General features: G+C 40.1%; 2 protein-coding genes across 2 annotated transcripts in view; one reads left to right on the top strand and one right to left on the bottom strand.

Annotated features, from left to right (window-relative positions):
• Positions 1-24769, top strand: part of LOC105694056 — a 159784-nt gene that overhangs the window by 4021 nt on the left and 130994 nt on the right. The window lies entirely within an intron of this gene.
• LOC105683859 (uncharacterized protein CG3556) overlaps positions 1-24769 on the bottom strand; it is a 37494-nt gene that overhangs the window by 9087 nt on the left and 3638 nt on the right. The window contains exon 2 of the mRNA XM_012396804.3: positions 13357-13433. Coding sequence (XP_012252227.2) covers positions 13357-13429 — 73 coding nt within the window. The 5' untranslated portion in view covers positions 13430-13433. The remainder of the gene's footprint in view (positions 1-13356; positions 13434-24769) is intronic.

Genomic DNA, 24769 nt, shown 5'->3' with positions numbered 1-24769 from the left:
TGTCCAAATTGAGCTACGATTTTTTCCCTTCGAGATATCCTCGAATTTATGCCAAAAATCGCGAAAAAATAGAGATAACTCGGTCAATTTTATAGAAAGGTCAATTTTTCTTTCGGATTCGGATTCCTGAGCTCAAATTACAGTAAGATAGACTGAAAAATCAATTTTTTATTTTTGACCCGAAAAAGCTGAAAATTGGCGATAACTTGGTCAATTTTAGAGATAGATCAATTTTCCTCTCAGATTCGGATTTCTGAGATCAAAATACGTCAGAAAAGTATAATCAACCCAATTAAAAAAATGATTTATTGTTTGCTCGAAAATCGAATTTTTTTTTGCTTCTTCAAGAGTAATCTCACTTATAATCAGCTCAGGAATCCAAATCTGGAAGCCAAAATCATCTACCCATGCAATCGCTTTCATTTCAAATACTGATCACAGTATACTTGATTGCGTTTGTTTGTTGTACTTCTCATAGAATTTTCTACCCTTCGACCTCTGACGAACCGATTCAAGAGATAATTGCATTTTCTATCATATTCTAAGGTGCAGCTTTCTTCCTTTCTTTGATCAAACACCTGTTCATTTACAGTGGACAACACAATGCTGTGAAAATTTCTCCAAGAGATCTATAAAAATAGCAATTTCTTTTTCATAAAATTCAAGAACAATGAGTTTTTGAGGGAAACTTTTGATTAAAAAGTTTCATGATTCAAATAGAGAAATGTACTGTACTATCGTATTCTTCATTCGGTAAACGTTTTCGAAGTCATTAAAGCGAATATTGTTACCTCAAATGGTCCATTCTGTACATTTATACCGAGTTTATTTGCACACGTGTATTTATCTGGAAACATTACTCGCATGCGAAATTAAGAAAAAAGTAAGTTCGAGCCACACTTAGCATGGTCGTTTGACAATTGTCATCGAACGCTTTCAGTGGGTATAAAAGAAAAAAGTCGGTCATGAGTAATTAATATTCACATTTCGGGCACGGATCTTGACTCTGATTTGCCCTCTGGCAGCGTAATGTTCGCAGCCTGTGTGTGAAATTAATTTCGCAAAATTATTCACGTCAACGCTCGCGTTTCATCGTTACGACATTCCATTCGACACTACAGGTCCAGAAATTATTCGTTCTATACGGCGTCATTATAAATTAGAACATGACAATTAAAAAAATACTCCCTCGTTTTAGAACTATGTGAAATTAGCTAGTTGTAAGTGTCTCTATCAATCAATTATTCCAATCATCAGAGTAGTTGACGTAATTAATTGGTAAAACGTAATTTGCTAATTTGTTCGACGGTAAAGGATTGATCGTCATTATATGCAGCGTAAAATGTTGCGGCGAAGACTCTTGCGAGACGAATTTTGAAGTACCTATTCACATTCGGATGATCCGGGTATATTGCGTTTTCGGCTTTATCATCTATCGTTGACAGAGATTACACTAGCGTTAAACGTTAACAGGATTTCGATTATTTCCGCTCCCGTTGCCTTATATATTTCGCTAGCTGAAGTTCTGGAGCTATTCCGAAGCACGGGCTTTATTGTTCCCCCAGTCAAGAAGCGGAAAGTGGAAAGACAAGAGGTGGAAGCCATCATCCCTTGCTGCTCCAATTCGTCGAGAACCCATTCTCACTATATGGACTTGTCTAGATACTACCTATTCTCCGCAGCATCCGCGGCACCGCATAGGAAGCACCTCAAAAGCAGAACTAAAAGCAGAAAAATCGTCATTCCTCCCCCTCCGAACTCCGCCAGCTTTCGGTATGTAGTTATACCCACCTTCTACTCTCATTTTCACTCAATCTATTCCCGCGTCTCTTTCTTCGATTCCTACACAGGCTCAAGCATGATTTTCTTCCCTTGCACTCTACACATCGTTCAACGTCTAGCAGATTATATCACACGCAGCCACCTCAAGATCATCTCATTCGGATTTCCTTCCTCTTCAGTTACTCGCTTAATTTTTCCCCTTTGGCAGATCGAGTCGTAATCTTTTACTCAAGCGAAATTCTGATAATCTTACTCCTTTATCTATAGCTTTTTATGGTTGGAGTGATAAGAAATCGATTCAATCGAGCACCCGCCAGATTTCAGTCTTTCAAGGGTGAACTTGACTATTCATATTCAAAACGATATTTTATTCTCTGCGCACCGTCGTATATCGATCGAAATTGTGTTACACGTACACACGTATTTGCGCTATTCTTCGATCACACTATAAATATATACATCAGCACTTGTGGGTAGGGTAAGATCTTTGTGCGTGATCCCATTGATCGACCTATATTTTATAAGCACTTCTTATCTAATCCTCACTTGTCTGCTGGAAGCCGTATTTTTTTCTCAGAGTGCAAACGTGTTATGCAGAAAAAAGAAGACCGAGCTTTGCCCTCATTTTCAATGTGTACTTTTCTTCAACTTTGTGTCCGTTTCTTTTCTTTTTCCATTTTGCGGCTATGACAAAGTTAATTTTTTAGGAGCGAGTCTTCTTTAGTTGATTTGTGTTTATTCCTCCCCTTATTTTATTGCAGACGCTGTGCATACTCTCAGTTTCCATACGTGCCGGAGACATTATTCATTCTTTATATTCACCGTTTTGGTACTTTGCAAGCGAATTGCTTTTATGGGGTTTTCGGCGGAATGTTGCAGGTGGTGGGTTGAAGATATGGACGGTTGGGTTGAAGGTTACGATTTTTGGGGAACCTGGTTGACATTTACCCCGATTTCGAGTCTGAGTAACATCCGTGGGGATGAAACCGTGTGAAACGAGCATCGTTCCGCTCGCGTTATTATCATTTTATTCAAATATAGGTGCCGGCACACACGCATCACGCGCTTTGCAGATCCTCGATATAAAGGAAGTTCGCTCTCTTTATTTTACTCCGAATTCCGCGAGTCACGTAGATGCGATATCAGGGTTCTAGATCGAATTATAATGCCTCGGGGAGAATACCATATTTGAAAAGATATCAACCAAATAAGAGGTTGGTTTATTCGACGTCTCACTCGTCTCCCATCGAGCGACCTGATTCGTAATATAGGTTCATGTGCGGGAAGACGAACTTCGTTTGGATTGGCTCCCGGAAGTCACGCATTCAAGATTCTGAATGCACGTCAAAGTTTCGAAACCTTTCCAAAGCCAACTCGTCTCAGCTGGAATAAAACTCCAGCAACCCTTATCGACGGTCAAATTCTCGTGCGGCTATCAGATGCCAAAATGGTATAAATTTGCAGATGTTAATATTTTTTGTTGCAAGAAGATATCCGTGAGTGCGCAGGCGAGTAAACGATTTGTTTCCTCGTTGCGCACAGCGGGTAAAAACAGAATGTAATTCCCTGCGGGAGCAAACGCGCGAACATGGTCGTGATTTACATTTCAAATTCAGTGAGAAAATATACACGGCGGACCGTAACGCGGCCATCGCCGTGGCCATCGACCTTAAACAAACAAATAAACTATCGGTCCAACTTTGACCTATGTATGTATCTACATTGTATGTAAGCATAGGTATACGGTATACACATACATGCAATAGCTAGATGCACCCAGCGTACGTTCGTTCCGCTCCATAACATCACGACGTCGAGCTTTTAATTCAAAAGTATAGGTATACATGTACTGAACCAGTTCGGAAAAACGTGCTTCTTCACGAAGTATTTCAAAATAACCGGAAACGGGCTTTTTGTAATACTATAACTTTGGCGCGATCGAAAGAATCTAAAAAATTACTCAAGAATTTTGATAAGATGAAAATTTTGTTCATTCGAGAAAACACTTGTCTTCCTGACTAATATCAGTGGGAGTGCCTGGAATTTTAGAAAAAAGATTCATCCCTGTTTGAGAGTCACTCGAGAAGTTACAGTAGTTGACAAGCGTTCGCATCGTATTTCGTGCAACCAGTTTTCAATTATAGATCTATTTCACTGATTGATATATTCGCATTTGAATAGCGATGTTGCCATCTTCTGCACAGCAGATTTCGAGGCACATTCACTTCAGCAATCCGCTTATCCTCAGTCTTGGATGCCGCGCCGGGAAGACCACCCCATAGATTATCTCGTCGAACAGAGGCTCCTAATCTCTCCCCCTAGTAAATCGACTTGGAGCTACTCAAAATCTCATCTTATCGAAGGACGTCTGTTTAAACATCAAGAGGTGAAAAGATCGGAAGAAACGTACGCGAGCTATACATTCATTCTTTGACTTGAACAGCTTCATTCTCAAACCATCCTTCGATCACTTATAAGATAACAATCAAATGGCGCGAGATTCGGGCAAGACGAAAAACAACGCCAACTAAATTCAGCTAGTTTCCGATATTCTTTTTCCACAGAAGATTTTTTAGTCCTTCGATAAAATGTAGCTGTACCTGTTAAGTCGAACGGCGAAACTCATCCTACTGTTGAGAGCATTTGAGGATTCGGATGAGAATATAATATTTCAATAAAATGATAAGTCATTTTCCAGGAAGTAAAAAAAAAAAATGAAAAAGAACGAACACGTGCGCTCCGAGTCGACGGTGAAATATAGTTACGAAGGATATTTAATTACGGAGTAAATGTTCCAGACTCTTGAACCGAAAAACAAAAACACATGAACCGATAGATCATGGCGGATTTCTGTGGGTGGCGCGATGGCAATGGGGGTAGGATGAGATGGTAGGACCTATAGTCTGTCCGGGCAAACAGCAATTCCCACTTTGGCATTGCTCCAGGATTGCGAGCGCAAGAAACAGTAAATAGCGTCGTCGCTCGAACAACGAGAGAAGAGAATACAACGGCTAGAGCTGCAGCATCCCTCGTTTTCCCTGTTTCTCCGGTTTAGTGCGCTGTTTTCCTCGATGTCTTTCTCACGCTTTTTCGTCTTTTTCCTCTTCCACCGCTCCTCCTTACTTCCCACTCTTCTTTTTTCTTTATAAACAACATGCATCTGCTGCACCTGTACCAGTGCGGAGCGTAGCGAGTGAATCTTCGGTCCGATGGTAATGGATGTTTTTTTAATGTCGCGTGGCTGGTGCGGATTGTTTCAATTCCGCTGCTGCCGCTGCCACTGTAGCTGAGAGTGCAGCGATCGATCGACTCAGTCTGGGGATGCCGTTGTTACTGCCCTGCTGTACAGTTTGCATCACGTTTCCCAGGAACTCGCTGATTGCAGTGAACAAAATCATGATGGTCTTTTCCTGGGCTGAATATCAATAATATCTATAAAGAAACGCGATACGAGCTTTGGAAGTACAACAACCCTATAGCTGAAGATTAGTTTTCTTTATGAAAAAGTATTTTGCGCGCGGCAGATTTTCACTTCAAAATTCATGGAAAGAAGTTTACTGAATTATTCGTTAGTGAGAAACAAAATTTGTATCGGATATTGCTTTGTCGTCGCCACTTTCGTCGGAGTTGCGAACATCAGCTGGTTTGAATTATTATTCATTTTTTTCAGGCGACACTTTTTCTCGGAGGGGATAATATCGAGAAACGGAAACTATAAGATATCTCGACTTAACCGAGAGGAACGAAGTTCCTGAGCTTTGTACGTACGTACATACCTATATTTGTTGGTGTAACTTCTCTCCGCAGTCACTTGATACTACTCCTGACCGGAAGTTGCGGGACTGGTTTCTCGCATAGGTATGGCTTTTTCCGCAACTTAGCTCGTAAAGAAAATTGCGAAAAGGTTGAAACGGTCGCGTATCTCATATGGTACGAAGTGGGCAAGCCACGAATTTATAGGTATATGAGAGATGATACAGATGAAATTTGGGACTATGTATCAGTGTACCATCAAACATTGATTTTGAACTAAAAAGAAATTACTGCAAAAGCCATTTAACAAATATATGGAAAAGAAATTCCAAGTTTGAATGAGAGAAGAGAAAGTATAATGAGCCCAAGTTATTATCAAATGACGATACACGGGTAATTAAAATCTGATGAATTACTTTTACACACCGACGATATAACGCCTGACGCGTATTTCAAAAATCGCAATACGTGCAGGAGCTCACGGCCATTTTCATTCGTCGGACGAGGTGCGCGTCGAGTTTCAAAAATTCAGTTTTTGTTGCGAGAAACTTTAATGCCACGACGCTATTTATCTTTTTTTTCCACGTTGAGCTGGCAATAATCGTCTTCTTTTCCAATATACAGCGAAGATCGATCGTGAGTTAGTATAGTATGAGCTTCATTTGTTACGGAGATGTCAGACCCACCGGGGGCAGCTGATGTTGGATCAGCGAAGGGGGAAAGCGGTCCGTTCAACCCTCGTAAAACCTTGACTGATGAAAACTTCCGACTGATCAAGTTATGTCCTCAGAGATTGGGGTGACCCTACCATACTAATATCAAGATCGGCACTATATTGTTCGGAGTGGACACAACCCGTTTTGATACAAAAAAACTACGTGCTTCGTAGAACAATGAGTATCGAGGTGACTTTTTGCGTGAGATTTTTCTTCTCGTTGTCACAGTTTTAAATTTTCACAAAAGAATTTAAACGATGTGCAACCTTCGACTGCCCTAAGAAGTTCATTCAACGTTATTCTCCGATTTTCACCAGACCTTTCGTACGGCGTGAAATATTTTTCGAGATGAATATTATATTGAAACTGCTGTTATCAGGAAATTTATAAACATCTCGAACATCGAGAGAGTGGAAATAATTTTATCCCATCTTCAATAGTCCGGCTCAGTATTAGACTGTGAAAAAGGTATATAATACCGAGAGTATTTCTTTTCAAACGGCATTGAATTAAATTTCACAGTAATGCGTTACACGGTGATCTACATTCAAGTTATACAGCGGTAATAAATGAGGGCGATAAGCCGACGATAAATGATCGTTCGAGTCAATGTATAGGTAAAGTATAAGCTATATAGCGACCATCAGCATCGAGATAAAAAAAAGTTAAAAGTTCGTAAAATAAGTTGGATCGGTTCTGCTGAAACCGAAGAGAGAACAAAAAATACGAAGAAAAAGTTTTCAATTGATCCCTCGAACTCCTTTCGATAATTAAAAAAGGTACGGTGCAGAACAAGAAGTGATCAATACATCTACCATCAGCCGGTTAGGAATAACTCACTTTTTTCCACTTTGTGGGGGAAAAATCATCAAATAATCTCCATCCACGTAATACCTACCTTGTCATATCGCGCGAGTTCATTACCGAAGGTTTAAAAAATGACGACTTTTTCGAATAATCCTCTTTTGTAACGACGATTCGACTTCAATCGATTCTATTAGTGGGGTATTGGAGAATTCTCGTTTGTACGACAACGCGTTATATTACCGATTGTGAGTGTTGCTTCAGAACGAATAGTATAATTATAAAATATCTGACGGTGAAATGCAACTTTGGCAACTGCTTAGTATTCGAGCTAATTGAGAGCTCATCCGCGCTGCTGCTGCACCAGCTTTGGAGTGAATAACTTTTGCTGGATCTGAAGCTAGAACTGACGCGGTCTGACTTGCGCTACCGGCGCTAATTGCTTCAAGCTATTTGTCACTTCGGGAATCCCACAAACCTAATTACTGTTTACGGGATTAATTGACACCGCCTGAAGCATGTCTGGCATCTGCAGACACCCTCCATTACTCCAACCTACTCGTTGAATTCATGAACTGAGTTCATACAAAGTTATGGATTTCCAATATTGCACGCGCAAGATTGATGACGTATCCAATTACACTGATTACCGATTCTCATCGTCTGATCACATGTATGAATTCGAATTGATATCAACAACCGATGACGCAGACCTCAAAATAAATCGGAAATAAGTCTCTGAACGAATGACGTGTTATGATCGGTCTTCGATCGTCACAATATTTGGGGTTCTTCATCGTCGGAAGAAAGGAAAAAAACTGTTCACCAGCTGACTTGAAAGCTCTGTTCGAAATCTCGCTATAATCTGAACGTGAGTTTACAGATTTACGTTTTCTGCCTAATGATAGTCGGTAAATTTGATTTGAAATTTCGAAGTAATCCGAGCTGACGCTTTCCTGCTTCCCTGAAGACGATATATTATACTTGACGGCGATTTGCTGCTACGGATCTTGATAAGTTAATCACCTTCTACGCTGAAATCTTCCGAGGTAAATGTGATTATCTTAAACGCGATAAAATTAGTAAATTTAACGTAACAGAAAATCAATCGTCGGACAACATTAATAATACTTACGGTTTCGTGGTGTTAACGAGCCTGAAAGAACGCAAATGAAAAAATAGTCCGTTGAATTCACGCTGCGGAATGACAGACGCAGACCCGCTGAATTATTTATTATGTGGAAGAACGGAAAAAGACCAAATAGAAAGAAAGCTTAAAGTAATCATTTGGAAAGTCAATTCTGAATCATACAATTCCACAGCTGGGTGATATCTTCCAATGTGGAATGAATGAATAAATGAATTCTGCTGACAAGTGATGTCGGAGTGAGGAAATAGCGGACGTTTTGAAATTCGTATCCGAGAGAACGCTGAACAAGCGCGGCCATTTCTAGGTTAAATGAATCCGAAAAAATTCCGGACAGCAGGAATTCGCGTCTCGATTACGTGATGATGATAATTTTTGCAGAAGAGAAATTCTTTTCTCTCAGGTGATTATAGAATTCGTCGGCAATTGAGATCATCTTGTACTACGTGCTTTCGAGTCACTTCTCATCTGATTCAACGAATTTTTCAGCGCGGTACTCGTTACTTCGTTGTTTTGCTTCTCATCAATCGATAGTGAAGCAAAAGTTCTGTTCCGCTCTTTCGAATAATTGAAAATAAATCTGCAATGAAGTTTGATGTTAAAAATTTTGAATTTCACTCTTAGGTAAAGAGGGACCTTCGGGGGGCGGAAAACGGATGATCATTTTCCCTTCATTCGTATCCATAGCTTTTAGAAAGCGTGGTCGACGATGAAGGAGAGGGCTTGCGGTTTCGACTTGGGAAATTTCAGGCATCCAATTTCATTACATTCTTCTACATCGATTCGCTAGTGTTCTGTCTGTCTTTAGGGACCTACAGTCCATGTAATTTTGGTAATGTCAAGCTCCCTCGCGAGTAGTCAGAAATACATCGAGAAACCGAAAGACTCTCTCTGAATTTAAGTTTCCGAGGGCTAACAGAGACCTGTGAATGATCAGGTGATTGAAATATACGTGAAACGTCACGCACAATCACATATTTTGTAGGCATCATTTCATCCCGTTTCTTACGGCTATTCTGATTATTCATAAACAATAATTCGGCGAGCAAAGCGAGCCTTCACTAGGTCGAAATATCACTTTGTTTGGTATATTTCACAAAGAAACCTGGAAACATTTAGGCATAAACTTGAACGAAATTATTCATATTTATGTCTAGATGTGTTATCAATGATTTGTTTTCGGAAAAAACGATACAAATCAAAGAACAGTATTTTTATCATCGAAATGTATTATGAATGTATCCATTGTATACAATATGTATAGAGAAAGTGACGCCATCTGTAGGCGTTATCAAGTAGCTATTATTATTTATTGTTAGAAAAAGCTGTTGTTGATATTAGAGAATTCGGAAAAGTTAGGGTCGGGAAATTGGAATTATTCATAAATAGTTTGAAGATGCATGGGTAGTATATTGAGTGTACTTCAGGTGTGAGTCAAGTACTCTGAGAGTTAAATTGTTGCTATTTTATACATTGTACTGCGCCTTTTAACTCAATTCAACGTTAATCAAAAACACCATTCACCGTTTTATGAAAGTAGTAAAATTCAACTAGAGATCATTTTGGGTACGGATACCTTTTTATCTACAATATTTTGTAGAAAAAAAGGTATCTTTGAATCTGAATTCTGAGTAATTTACGAACCCCGTTGCAATGTCATAATTAACGAACTAATGAAATTCGTCGTTGGAAAAACCGCGAAATAAAGAGATATTTTTACACCACTGACTTCAACACATTATTTCTGTATTACCTATTAGAATATCCAATTGTCGTTAGGACGCATGAAATTCAGCTACAATAAAACTCGCGTCAAAGTTCGCTTAGAATTTTAGGGCTTCGCTCGTTCTTGTCCAGTTCAACGCTTTAGGCTACAAGCACGGAGCGTCCGAAATCCCTGACACATGTGTACTTCCGCAAACGAATGTCTCCGGGCTTGGGACGACTTCTTTTGAAGCACTTTGAAAACATTGCAAAACCAAGAATGAACAAAAAAAGGAATAGAAAGAACAAAGCAAAAAAAAACGAGTTCCAAAAAGTAGAACGACAGATATATCGAATGTATAGTAGAACCGTCGGTGTCGGTTTATAACAGATGGGTAAAAGCCAAACCTGCTACAGATCGCTTTGCTTTTCCCCAGCAATATCCGGAGTACTTTGCTGAAAGTAAAAAGTGCCTAGCAACTGCTGCTACAAATCCCGTTACATAAGGTATGTTCGCGACCCATGTTGAAGTTTTCTAGAGGTATTTTTATAAATCATCCCGAAAATTAATTCACCGGTGTTTAGGAAATTTGAGAAACACAATTTTCGAGGGTTGTTAATAATGAGCTAGGTAATTCCCTGGCGGAAATTAATTGAGCTGAAATGTCAGCGGGACGGGCCAACCTGAAAAGTTGTTCGTATATTGAATCAATAAATGCGATTTGTGAGGTCATGAATTTTATCGCAGAACGAAATTTCTGTAAGATAGTGATTTTCGGATCGAAATAACGGTGGAATACATACATTCAAACCATGTCAGCGGTCTATTGATTGGAAAAGTTGAATTCAATGTCCCTATGCTTGTTATCGGCTGGCTTCAATCGACGTGTAGATATAATAAATACTCCTACACTTCGCAGCTCTTTAACGTTTTTCGATAATTCAATATTCACTCCTGACTTTTCGAAATGTGTTACGCAGCCCTTCCGAGCCCAAGGGGTGTGGCGGAGACCCAAAACGCCGAGAAGTTGTTAACGAACCAAAAACTAAAAGTTAACGAGATGCTTGGCAATTTTGCTTGATAGGTGGTAAAAACCGTTAGAAGGAAAGAGCGAAAGAAGGAAGTTAGTCTGGGGGAGGGCGCGACAGTCACTTGTTTCGTTCTCATTCCAAATCTACTTAACGTAGATTTACGAGGCTGTAAAACTTTCCTAATTTAAATGGGAATTCCTCGCTGTTGCATCTCAGTTTCTATAGTAATAACCGTGTAGCCGCTCGGAAGTCAAAATCACATTGTGCAATTTCAAACTGAAAACCAAAAGGGAGAGAAAATTTCAGCACGGTCTTCGCCATCTCGCGAGCCGTTTTGTACGTTATAACGAGAATGCCTTACATAATTCAACAACCAATACATAAATATACGGGCGATTCGTTTAAAACCGGCCATCCCTACGGTTCCGTTAACATGAATAAATTATTCATGTTTCATTCATCCGGCACATTCGCACGACTCGTCTCAAGAACCATAGTCGATGTCGACATCGTGATAGATCCGATAATCTTCAACTAATTTTTTCCCTCGGTTCGCATTTTTCTTTCATTATTTTGAGAATGCGTCTGATTACCGCCGAGTGTTCCGCAGACTCCATCCATCTCTCACCGTGCCGGTGTTCGGTAGAAAGAAGAATTGAATTCCTTGATATTCCTAGATATTCAAATCCCACGCTCTTTTATCCCCATATCATACATTCGAGGACAGTGCAAATCGTCGACGATGCAGTCGTCCCCGTGAAGAGCGCTAAGACCCTTTTCTTCTCTCCTTTCTTAGAAAAATAGTAACGCGTACTACCTCTTTCAGGAATTTTGCATTTTGGTTTGAAAAGATCATCCGAGCATGGCCAATATTGAGAAGGGTGGAACTCAATATACGATACAAATCTGCAAATTTCTACTACGCCAATAGCACAGTCAGCACGGTGTACTCACAACGGTTTTCATTCACGAAAATTAGAGATCTTGCAGAGATCATAATTAGTGACAAAAAAATTATTCTGGAAACGAAGTCAGAGTGCCGAAAATTTATTTGGTATATCTTATGGCGATAGTATATGTATACATTCTGTATGGATACGTATACAGCTTTTTCAAAATACGACCAATCACATTTTGATCGTATTTTTTTTTCCCAGTTTGAAATACGATCGCAGCTATGTATAACAATGGATCTAAACAGATCGCACGGTAAATGGTGGTATAGTAATATAAATTTAAATGAAAAGTCCGCATTGCCAGTTCGATCCGTTATATCACCCCTTTCTTCTGCACACTATAAAACACGGTGTTATTTCTCGTGAGAAAATGCTATTCCATGCTCGTGATACGCGATAGCATTGGGTTGGATATTGGCTAGAGATTCTTTCACCGACCGATGTCTACATGCACACTCCGTTTGTGTAGATAATATATTATATTCACGTGTATTCGTTAGGTATAGATTGCCGCCAATATCCCGTAGCTTCTGGCCGCGAGAGTGAAAAACTCTTTTCCTTACACATGCCTTCTTCCGATTTTCTCGAACTACAAGTAACAGCGCATTGTCTAGTAATATCGAAAAGTATATGTCCCAAACTATCTTGCCCAAACTTTGAAATAATCCCGGAAAAAATTTGAAAAACCAGTTGACCTGTATTAACGAGATGGCGTAGTCGACAAAGAATGTCTATTCTACCAGGTTTTTCGTTGAAAATTTCGTTGTCGAAGGAGAAAAATAATCATAATAATAATAATAATAATGTTAAGAAAATGATATCGTGGAGCAGGTAATAAAAAAAAAAAAAAACGAAGCGGTGAATTCGTAGTCGAGTAACGTAGCCCACCGACGAAATAAGATCTTATTGGTAGGACTATTTGAAACCCACGTCACGTTCTCGAATTTAGCGAGCTGCTCCCCACGACATGTTGTTCTTTCTGAAAGAACTCGCTTATATATCTGTCACATTCGTTCGGATGCTACACGTTTTTCGCGGTGAGATGAAACTCGCTGTTGTGCTGTAAGGACGACGGTTTAAGAAATATCCTTTGCAGGTTTCTAGCGATCCCTATGATTGAGCATTGTGTGCAGCTTTTTGTTTTTATCGTCGGTACACTCATTTCCGAATTCCATGAGGTAGATGTATGAGATATTGATCGGAATTGACACGTCTCATTTTTATTACATTTATTTCGCTTGTCTCAGCTGAAACATCGGACGATATAAAATCTCGAGAATTGAACGGAACATCCATTCTGTACGTTGGAAATTCGTTTTCCTCACGTATCGTGACTGAATTCTTATATACCTTCGGAATCTAACGTCACGTTCCTTATTTTCAAACATTGTTATTATACGGGAAATATTTCTCGACAGATTCTACGGATAGGATTTTTTGAAAAACTCTTTGTTTTTCTCACCCTCTTCCTTGGCGAAAACGCAGACCAGGCTCAGAAACAGGATGACAACTCCTACGTTTGCTCGGCCCCACATCTTTCTGAAAGTAGATAATTGAAAAGTTTTGGTTATAGAAACGACGAATTCGTTTACACAAATTGAAAATTCTTCAAGAGCGAAATAAAGGTTGGGTTAGGTTACTCTCTATGTCGAAAAGTAATTACACTGCATTGAACATTTATAATATCATCGTTTGGTAAAAAGGAATTAAGCTTTTCGTCACTGATTAATAGTTGCATTTTTCATCAAACCCAAGACGAATTACTCAAGAATCTGTCATAATTAAATCGACGTGGGAATTGCGTTGTGATATATTATGCTTTTGACGCGAACAGTATGAGTATTCGTGAAAAATTATACAGTCTTTGTTAATTTGAATTAATGAGTTCAGTTACTTGGGAATTAAACACAGTAATGAATCCTATAATAGCGTTTGAATAGGTCGCTCGTTTTCAGCTGCACCGAACAGGGTAATTTTCCTCGGGATACGATCACCGTGTAGAAATATAGAACTTGATGGGAAGATTTGAGTGTCACGCGGTAATATCATTTGCAGTGGAACGAGCAAAATATAAGAAAAGAGCCGAAACCGCCACGACTTGGTGACATCTGGAAAGGTCGTGTTCTTCAATTTCTTTTGCCATGCTGAAGTATTTTTATCATCAAGAATCAAAGAAAGTTCGAACGGTAGGTATGGTACGTGGAAAAACGGCCGATATGCCATCGAATTAAGGTTTCTCAGATGGCTGCAAATGGCACCGTAGCATAAACAGAAATTTACGTTATTACGAATAAAATAAACCGAACGTGGATCGACCGGTTTTTTTCTTCTTACTTCCCTAAGTCATGTAATTATTATTTACCGCGGAAAGTTTTTCTCATTATATTAAAACATCCACCGTCGGTGAAATTATTATTACGACTCAGTGGCATAATATATTTGTCGAGGAAATAATTTGAGCCTTCACAATTGATGCCGATGATCACGGAAATATTTTTTATCGTCGAAAATGGTGAGCTTTCTTTTCATCTATTTCTCTCATTTTCTTTCCTCTTGGTAATATTTCCAATGGACTCAGGAGATTTCGAATTTTCATTTTTCCTTCAACTTCGTTCTTGCATAAACCTGTTTTCAATCATTTCCATGAATTCGTAAATGGAGATGAAACTTTTGATAGATGTATTCTAATGATCGCGAGAAAACTTACAGGCCGTAGAAAAATTTGAAAGTTCGAGCTTCCTCCAGAGTTTTTATTAAAAAATATTTTCAAATTGCTGCAATAATACAGAACTAAAAAATGAAAATCTTCGAAACTCTAGAACGACTTGTGCATTTCTCTCGTTTGGCTAAATTCCATTAAAAAATGACACCGGAAAATATCGGACTACGTGAGGTATGAATAACGAAGAATTGGTACGACATGCAGGAGTGATGAACCGACACGAAACGTTGAAACCGCGAACGTAACCGCATCAGAAGACCTAAAACGTCGCTCAGCAGCCTTTGATGTCACTCACTGCCGAATCTTATGTTGTAACTAATCGTCTAGGAATCAATACTGGACGAACAAACAAGTATAGACGGGAGTTAGTTGTTCTAATGCTATAATTATACCATTGTTTGAAGTGGTGGGTCTTTAGGATTTACTTTCAGTATCGATAAAATAATGGCAATATGAGACCTGTTGCGAACGTATCAAAGGCTCACGTTTGGAGAAGCGTAATCCACAAAAGACTCCGATTGAGGCGAATGAATTGAAGTGCGATGCATTTTTGTGTGCGAACTTCGAAACGAATTCAAAACCAGTTTCAACCCAATTCGGCATCCCTGAATAATCAGAAGTGCTGTCAAAGGACTATCGTCTACCGTTTGGTCCAATTTTAAACCAGCGTAGTTTTTAAAGTTGTAGCATCGAGTCGGGGAACTCGTCGTCGATTGGAAACCCTCGTAATGTTCGCAGTCACATATCCGCACAGTTATCTAATTTATGGGAATTTTTTTCGAATTATTGATTTCTGCGAGACTTTTGTTCGAAAACGAACGACGTCGCAGTCACATACAGCGAACACTGCAACCTCCAAACTTCTGTACCGATCGATAAATATTCAAATATTTTTCGCCGCAAGACCGTCTAATTTTGCCAACATCACAGCGTTGAAAAAAAAAGAAGGAAAAAGAAGACACCACTGAAACACGACGGGATTGAATCAGAGGCTGAATACCGTACAGGGTAGGTCAAAAACTTCATTCGTGTTTGTCGATAGAATTATGCTCGGTAACGTAACATAAATAACGAGGATATGCTCCCAAACTATACTACACGATATGTACTGCTCGTGGGGATCGAATAAGCAAAATGAACTTTCACTGGTTCGTGTTTAAGTCTGAGAAATTTGTAATTCAGCTCACTATGTAATGTATTATAAGCTTTTCTGCTTCGCCATGGAACACGGCTTAGTTCGAGTTATGATACTCTGGAAGAGGTTTCCGTTATGCTCTTAGGTGTGCATGAATCCAATGTCTTACGGGGTACCGACATCGCACCTGTGCCAAACCGTTTTATAATTCTATTCTTGATACAGCAACACATTATACTCGTAATGCCAGCAGAATCGAAAAAGCTCTCGAATCGACCTTGGTTTAGAATCGTTGTTATTTTTTAAGAATATGCCCCTGTAATTTTGAGCCCCTCACGATGTTTCATTGTTCAATAATATAGTGAAGTGATTTATAATCATCCGGATTCATCCTCTTCCATATTCATGTAGATACGCTACGATCCAGCTTAACTTCCAAATGAGAATTTCCACCATCTGTCTGGCTTTTCAGATACAGTCTCTTCCTGATTCTGCGCCCTATGATAATGTTCGACAGGTGGAATGCTTTTTTGTAGGTTCGCAATAGAGAAAAAAAAAAATATTGTCGGGGAAAAAAAAAGTATATAAGGCATCCGGCCACGGTGAGCTGTCGGATAATTTCATGCCTGAAAGGCTCCAACAATCGCACTACGGAGAGAGGCGAATCTGAAAATAAAAAAAATCTGTTTGCAAATTAATACAACGGCTTCGACCGCTCTATGATGTGCCTGCATAGGGCATCTCATTTGACGTTCCGGTAAAATAGTTTGCAAGCCAGGATAAATTTAGAGCATGTTTCAGGCCAAAGTTGTATGATATTGAGAAAAACGGATGATGGCCATAAATTACTTCTCTCTTTCACAAAAAAACAAGAGGTTGGAAAGCTTCGCAATTTTACCAAACGGAACAGGTTTTTGACTTCGTTTTATGTTGTTACATACATAGAAAATAAGTTAGACTAAATAGAAATAGCTTTGTTAGTTTGAAAAAGACTCCTCAAGTTCGCGAAACATTAAAACATTAGATATAAAAACGCACCACTACAGGGCCAGACTCCCCGGCCTCGCCCGTAGGCGAGACTCAACTCGAGGAAAATGGGGCTCCAGCAGGTCGAGCGATCGGGGCTTAGTTCATTTTTTCGCCACAAGGTGGTCGGGTGTTCTCGCAACCGAAAAGGTACTTGTACGATTTGAGAGTCTGTAGGGAACCCTCCCAGATACCCGCACTACGGTGACGGCAGTTCCGGATCATTTATTGTCGAGAACCTGCTGCTACAAATTTGCAGCCCGCGTTGATTCCGACCGAGCGGTCGCCGGGATCGCTCTCATCTCATACAATGAGATTGGGTGTCATGTGTCGTGGAGGATTGTACCCGTACGATAGGGGCTTAGTTCACTTTTTCGCCACAAGGTGGTCGGGTGTTTCTCACAACCGAATTTCTACTCGGACCATATAAGACCCCAACCTCCACTGATAATTTGGTTCGGTCGGAAGCTCATGCAAATGAGCTCACTATTTTGGAATAAGGTCCATACGCGCACACGCTTTTAATATTACTTAATCTACGATGCTGGAAGTAGTAACTTCAGCCTACACGTCTCTCGTCTGCGTGTAGATACACTCCTCGCCGACACCATCCAACAATTCATTCATGAACTCCTAGGGTATCTAACGGTTCTCAACAGGACCCCCACATCGTTCCACTGGCCTTTGTAAGAGCACCCACATCCTTAAAAGCCGCGACCCCCTTCGCTGGAATGCCAAAAATCGGTCTTCTACAGGAATTCTCCATCAATTATCTACCGACTCGCAGCCAATACACTTCCTGTCCGCACATCTGACTAAAAGAGCACTAATTGGAGAAAGCCGCCCGCCAGAGTGCCTCCTCTCCACGCTGGTATCAATACCGGAGTTGTAACTGTCGTTAACACGACCTTAACATTCAGATTTGGCACGTACTTCTTTATAAAATAAAAATTCTCCCCAAATAAATGGTAAATCGTTGCGTTATAAGACTCTACATAGTTTGATTCGTGTCGCAGAGGTTGTTTGAAAGAAAAAGAATCTCAGATTTTTTTTTCTTCATAATTTCAACGTGTGAGCGATCAGGTACTTCAGCGAGAAGATTAGGGTTGAGAAGCACTCCGCATGTATTCTGGTGTAAGAGACACGTGACTTGGTTACGAAACGAAACGACGGCTCGTATACGTTTTAATATCTCAATCAAAGCTATTCGCGCTTCATGTTTCCTTTTCCTGGCGCGGTGCTCAAGACCTAGCGGCACGTAGTTTTAGAAGCAGTCCCTTAATTTCCATAATACACCAATCTCACCCATCCGAAACTTGAAATTCGCGTTCCTTGTATAAACCCTACACACCCTCGACGTATAAACTTTCGCATAGTCCCATTATGGTTCACGCCGTGGCTATAACGCGTTCGTTACAGGCATAATTCGACGTTGAATCGAGTATCTTATATGCAAATATGTAGCCATTTATAACAATATCATCGAACAACCAAAAGTCTAGGAATTGATTCCGAACCTGGGCAATTCGGGTTTGGTGATATTCAGATCCATCCTCCTGGTAATATTTACAACTATACTTAAAGGGCGATTGCCAGAAAATCGTTAACGAACGAGCAAAAGCACGTTCATGTACATCTATACCCATATACACATAACTACGCATCGCGTCCCTGCTGTCCCCTAAACACCGGGCTACATACATCTATTCTACTCTAGTGCCACTGAGCACGCGAAATTTTCGGGGGATATCTTGCTTTTACAGGCATTCTGACCCCTCTACCGATCTCTATAAATAAACTCCGATATCACTTTTCTATTTTTGGAATTGTGATCTGCCGTGACAGGCGCAAGCGACAAATGTGGTAAGCCTATCGAACCTTCGAGAATTATCATCGTTTAGTCGAGACAGAGGGGAGCAAGAAATCGAGGCGAACGATATAAACACTATAATTTTTAACATCGAAAGTATATCGACCGATCAAATTCGTTTATGAAAATAGAAGAGAACTGTTGTCTCTGGGTGAGATGCTTTTGAACATGAGACAAACCTCGGATAATAACGTGTAGTCGGGCAGATCCTTTTCTCGTTAAGGTCGTTACCGTGATTCGCTGCTACAACTTTTTCAACAAGGCGTCGGGAAACTAATTGCTTCTATACGAAGAAATCGTCTACAATTACATCATTTGTAACTCTGACATCCGAGTGATTCGAAGTTTCTTGGAAATTTGAAGAGTCTTTGGAAATTTCAGCTCCTCGATGGTTTTTCGCTTCGTTATATTAGTTGTATAGTTTTTACCCAATTGAATGTCACGTCGAATTCAAATGCGTATATGTATTCGTATATCTGCGTATCGCGTCATGCGGGTTTAGGGTTGAATCAAATTTCCATGACAAATTTCGAAGTAACAAAAAGAAAAAAGCTTCATCATCCCCTAAAAGCGGTGGTTTATCTATAATCATAGTGCTAAGGAAACTTTGCAGACCAGAGACTGGTAACTTCTATTTACTACGTAAGTATAGTTGGCTAGATATAATCGGGGCCAACTAAACCTATAAATAAATTAACCTCCCGCACTTTCCTGGACTAGACTTTACTGATCCAGTATAACTTGTACCCTGCGCAAAATTCGTTTATGATAATCAGACGGTTCTATATAAGTGCAGGTTATGGAGCGAGGATGGTTTGATATGTACAAGTAGATGGGTGGAACGTTAATTATTTTGAAATGCAGATTTGAAATTATGATGCTAATGAACATCAGAAGTTAATAGCGTCGCTTGATTATTAAGTTATTCAAACCTACTGATAATTTCTAAAACCAATCGGACTTGAAGTTATCTTTTTGATTCTCTTACGTGTCTCCCAGCTGTAAAATATTGAACCTTTTCGGAGAAAAGTGTAATAGAAAATCAACGTGTAGCTAGATGTGGAAAGACTATAAATCACCAACCTAGATAATGACGGAGAATAAAACGTGCATTTAGGTGAATCGCAGCAATAGCTGATCCCTGTGATCTGGATCCCAGAGAGATTGCGCCACTTTGTACGTATATAATTTTGCACCTAATGTTTCTCTGTAATCAAGGCTAGACAATTTCCACCGTATTGAAAGATCGTCACAGCGATCGTTTTCCGACTCCTCTCACAAGCCCGTCGATAGCTGTAACTGCGCGCGAAAATAAAACTTGGAACCAAATCAATCGGTGGTTCTGGAATATGTCGTATCTATGAAGTGCCATGCTGTAGTTTTTGGGAAACAGATGTGAATTTTTTTCAATCTTCTCGTGCATAAAATGAGAGCTTCATTCGACAAAGAAGGAAAAAGATTCTAGATAGGCTCGCACATTCGAATGTTATTCGCAATTTAAAATAGGCCAGATTTTCTTGACTTTGCACAGAGTGAAAGAAAATAGAAAAGAAAGTATAACGCGGTGCCGGTGAAGTTTCCGTCAATTCGACGTCGTCATTACGGTTCCATTGTGAAACGAAAATGAGCTCGTACCGGATATTGAGGCCACACCGGAACCTGGGCAAATGACGAAAGCCATCATCTTAGAATTCACCCTCTGCCTAGCGTCTAACTGTACGTATACATATGCATACGTTTGGTATACACATACCTATAATGGTGGCAATTAACCCTGAGGATTTCCCGGCTCGGGTACCCACGCCACTTCTCAATTCTCCTGTCGGAGTTCGGTCTGCAAAACGCGGCTGGTGCGAACAACCCTTAACCATCTGAGGCTGCGCGACCCCGCATACAACCTCGGCTGATTTCAGTTATATGCTATCTGCTCTCGTATCTAAGTCTGCACGACTTATACGGATACAAAAGATAAAAGCTGCAGGAATTCAGAGGTGCTCCGATGCGAACGCTGTACGCGGGGCAGACGCGATGCTTGAAAATGGAAGGGGTGGAATTTTTCGAATCATGCAGGCCGGTAAGTCTTGTACAACAAATGAAAATTCAATCCTATAACCGGAAAAAACTCTGCAGGTGATGATTTGACAAATGTTGAATTTCGGAGATAGAACATGTAAATTTTATTCCCGGTATTTGAACCGCACTGGTGCCTCCACCGTTTCCCCGACAGTCCGCGTACGGGGTCTACGTACAAATTCGAACGAGCACCACATGCGACTATCTTATGAGCACGAAAATTACGTCGCGTATACCTTCCTTATTTACCTGAGTTGTACATACATAACGTGTAGGTACGGTTAGCAGGGTGTCTAGAGGCAGGTTGGCGCCATGATATCGATCCCACATTCACGCAATATAACGCGTGCCACCTCGACGCTCAAAGCCCCCGACGTGCCACTCGTTCCTATGGGGTCGAAATAACAAGCAACATTTTTCGGAATTTATCAATTTTACTTCTACGTTTTCCACGCAGTGTGCGTAGTGCACGCACCCTGCGGACAGGGACTGGCACGGGCATCGGTTAGATTAAAACATTAATAATCGCGGTCCACCACGAGCCGATTATTTAGTTCTGATATACCGGGTGGCCCAAGAGAATCCAGGTCCTATGAAAAATTGGATATCATCATAAAAGCTGATTACCCATCGACGAGCTCTGCAGGTGATTCATCTTTTTTTTTTTTTTTCATTGACGTATGATTTCTAACGATGCCTGTGCAGCAGAATTATATTTTCAGCCTCGCGTGAAGAATGAATGAACGATTACGAATAACGGTTCGGTTAAGTCGCATTTCGTTCACGTGAAAAATAAATTTTCGTCAATCCAGGTCTATCGATTATCCTACGTGGCGATATACGTACTCGTCGATACAAAATTAAACCCTACCGTAGACTATTCTGCGCGATGAGGTTATCGTGCTTATGGATATATATCGCTGGAAAAATTTTCATCTGATTCAATTTCCGCGGCGGACTATGGGAATAAGAAGAAAACAACAATATCTCTAGTTGATTTTCGCCGCGCGACAGAGTAAAAATTCACCCTATTTTGTAGTTTTTTTTCTTTTAGTTAAAATATTTGTTCAATCCGACTGAATCTCTAACGTTGGGGTTAAGCTCGTGCTTGCACGGTATGTATACGTATAACATGAACTCGAAGCTCTCAATGTTAGCGAGAATATTTGATTTGCGTGCAAAGAGCGCGGTAGTCAGTCGCATTAATCCGTACTGCAAATTCCTTGGGCTTGTAAGAATAATCCGCGGTATTTCATATCATTAATTTGTTGGCCACCGACCGTTAGCAATGAGTGAAATCAGTCGGCTTCAAACCATATCCATTCATTCATAGGTCTGTAATTTTGACCGTCCATATCGCGTGGCCGATGCGATACTTATACTGTATTAATATAATCCTAGCTTTGTATAATTCATCGTCTGAATGAACGGGGAGTCGATTGTCCTCCATGAGATGAATGTATGGACAGTGAGATCCGGGCTCGTGTATAATAAATATAGCCAATACCGTCCCATCGTAGATACCGTTTGGACAGCCGCCACTCGATAAACCGATCGGTTGGTTCTACCAGCCCTAATTAATATTAATCTGCCGTTATCAACGGCTCACCGAATGCGGCGTATGATCATGATTTAACAAAGGATTGTTTGTGTTACACTTTTGATACCGATATGATGCCGGTATAGAAACGTTGATTCAAAAAATTGATTCCAATTTTTAGATTTCGATGAATCAGTTACCCGGTCTTTGAAATCTGCTATACGTCGATACGATTTATAGTTGAAACACTTGAAATTGAACATCGCACGATACGATTGTCAAATGAATTATTTTTACCTGCCAAAAGTTTGTGCAAGAATCGTTATCATTACGAGGTTGATAACAGAATTATGTTAGCGTGAATAACGTTTCTGTGTGCGAGTAAATTCTACAGATTCTTCAGCAGCGATCCATTGGTAAGAGATGTTTGGATGTTCATGTATAGTAAACCTGAATTTAAGGTAAGGTTAATTGGAGCTTACGAGAGAACGTGATATCGCAACGTACATAAAGAAACTAAGCTCCACTGCCTGATTTACGAGTCGGTGGCATATCCTCGACGCGTTCAAATAGTATAGAGAACCAGTAGACGCACACAATGAGAGAGTTTTACCTTTTTTTCTTGAATCGTTACGATAAATACGACTTTTTCGTTCAACATATCTTTGTCTGCACGTTATTTCATTGACATACTCGATGTCTTAATCGGAGAGCGGAAAGTTAACAGGTCATTACTTTTTTCTTTCTGTTTTCTTTGAATCCGTCGTTGTTGACTCGTCGAGATTTTATCAGAATCACGAGTTTGCCAACGTCAGACAATAATTAAAAGTCGATTGAATTACGAGCAGTCGAGTACGTCTGTGGTTGTAACTTTAACGCACCGCACTTGCCAAAATCTGGGTGACTGCGGACGCCAACGCGTTTTTAATTACACTCTGCTAGATGTATGGATAGCACGTTCATATGCCAGGCTCCGCTGCACGTCTCTAGTTTCAACAATTTTCACATATATGTGTTCATTACGACAAATGACTCATTTGCATTGACTTGCAATCAGGTGATCGTATCTGATCGTGAAGCCTCGTATACATGCCCCCCTTAGTATAGATATTCATTCGAACACTTAACCGCCCTGGGATGGGTGATGAAGTGGCGATTCAACCAATCATCGCTGAACAAAATCGAGTAAAAAATTCGATTCATCCGAAATTTACACCTCATATTCTTTACACGAACATTCATTGAATTTTCTTATACGCGTATAGAGTGCAACTTGTATTCAAAAATTCTTTTTTTTTTTCGAGAATGAAGATATCAAGAGACTCGGCTCAGTCTCGCGCTAAGTGCATCAAAAGAGCACACCGGACGGTATTATGTACAGGGTGAGTCACTCCAAGTGTCGAGAATGGGAGGGACTTGACAGGCACGAGGCCCCGCCCCTTCAGCCAATCAACAACTAGAAGAGTTCGGTACTCGATACAATTCCTTGGTATAGGTAAGAAATATGGAAAACTACTCAACCAGGCTGTTAGGTATCTAATCATTTTGACGCTTATAAGCACTTGATGTTCGCATTGACAGAGAAGCTCAACAATTTGAATCGCCTTTATTCTTCTAGTCGACGATTGGCTAAAGGGGCGTGGCCTCGTACCTACATCGAGTCCCGCCCATTCTCGACACTTGAAGTAACTCGCCCTGTATACATACGATAAGAAGATAAAAAGATGAGTTTTTCATCGCAAGAGAGGAAGCTGAGTGTATGGAGGTCTAAAACTAAATAGATCTTTCAATTTGTTTGATACAAGCTTTAATGACAACGAATCAAACTTTGGCTGATTTATTCTCGATGATTAATGGGAATTTCAATACATCTAATGCGCATGAATAATCCTATTTGAAACTCATATTCGGCCATCGTAATTATTGTTTCAGTTACGTAAATGCGATTGATCATATCGCGAGAGTACACTGTTATATGTAACGGTAAATACCTATGGTCACTCCCACATACGTTACGTGTCTCGTGGATTAACCGGGCGAAAATGTTTCGTGTTATTGACCTAAAAATTCTCCTATCACGTGGATATGCCAATAGTCAAGTAGTGTAGTTGAAAAAAACGTCGATCTAACGTTACATTTATTCCCGTGTTCAATTATCAACAGGCAACTCGCGCTAGTCTAGGCATTTTCAGGCATTACAGACATGACAAGTTTTCGTACAAATTCATTCCCTTGATCTATCTTCCATTCGTATAAGTACAAACTTAATGAATCTGGAGAAAATAACTAATGGTCGAACTCCATCAATCGACATGATCAGTCGGAAAAATGTGCAGTGTCAATTTTTCGAAAATACATTAACCCACGCACATGTAACAATATCTATAATATTGAAGAAGAAAAGAGGACTGGAATTTCATCGGCGGTCGCACACGCACGGGTTTAATAAACTAAAGAGAACATGACAATGGATCACGTAGATGGCGGGTGTTGGCAACTTGATGGAATT

Source organism: Athalia rosae, chromosome 2, assembly GCF_917208135.1.
Source record: "Athalia rosae chromosome 2, iyAthRosa1.1, whole genome shotgun sequence".
NCBI lineage: Eukaryota > Metazoa > Arthropoda > Insecta > Hymenoptera > Athaliidae > Athalia > Athalia rosae.
Note: the sequence above shows the minus strand (reverse complement) of the source record. Positions and strands in the feature narration are given on the sequence as shown.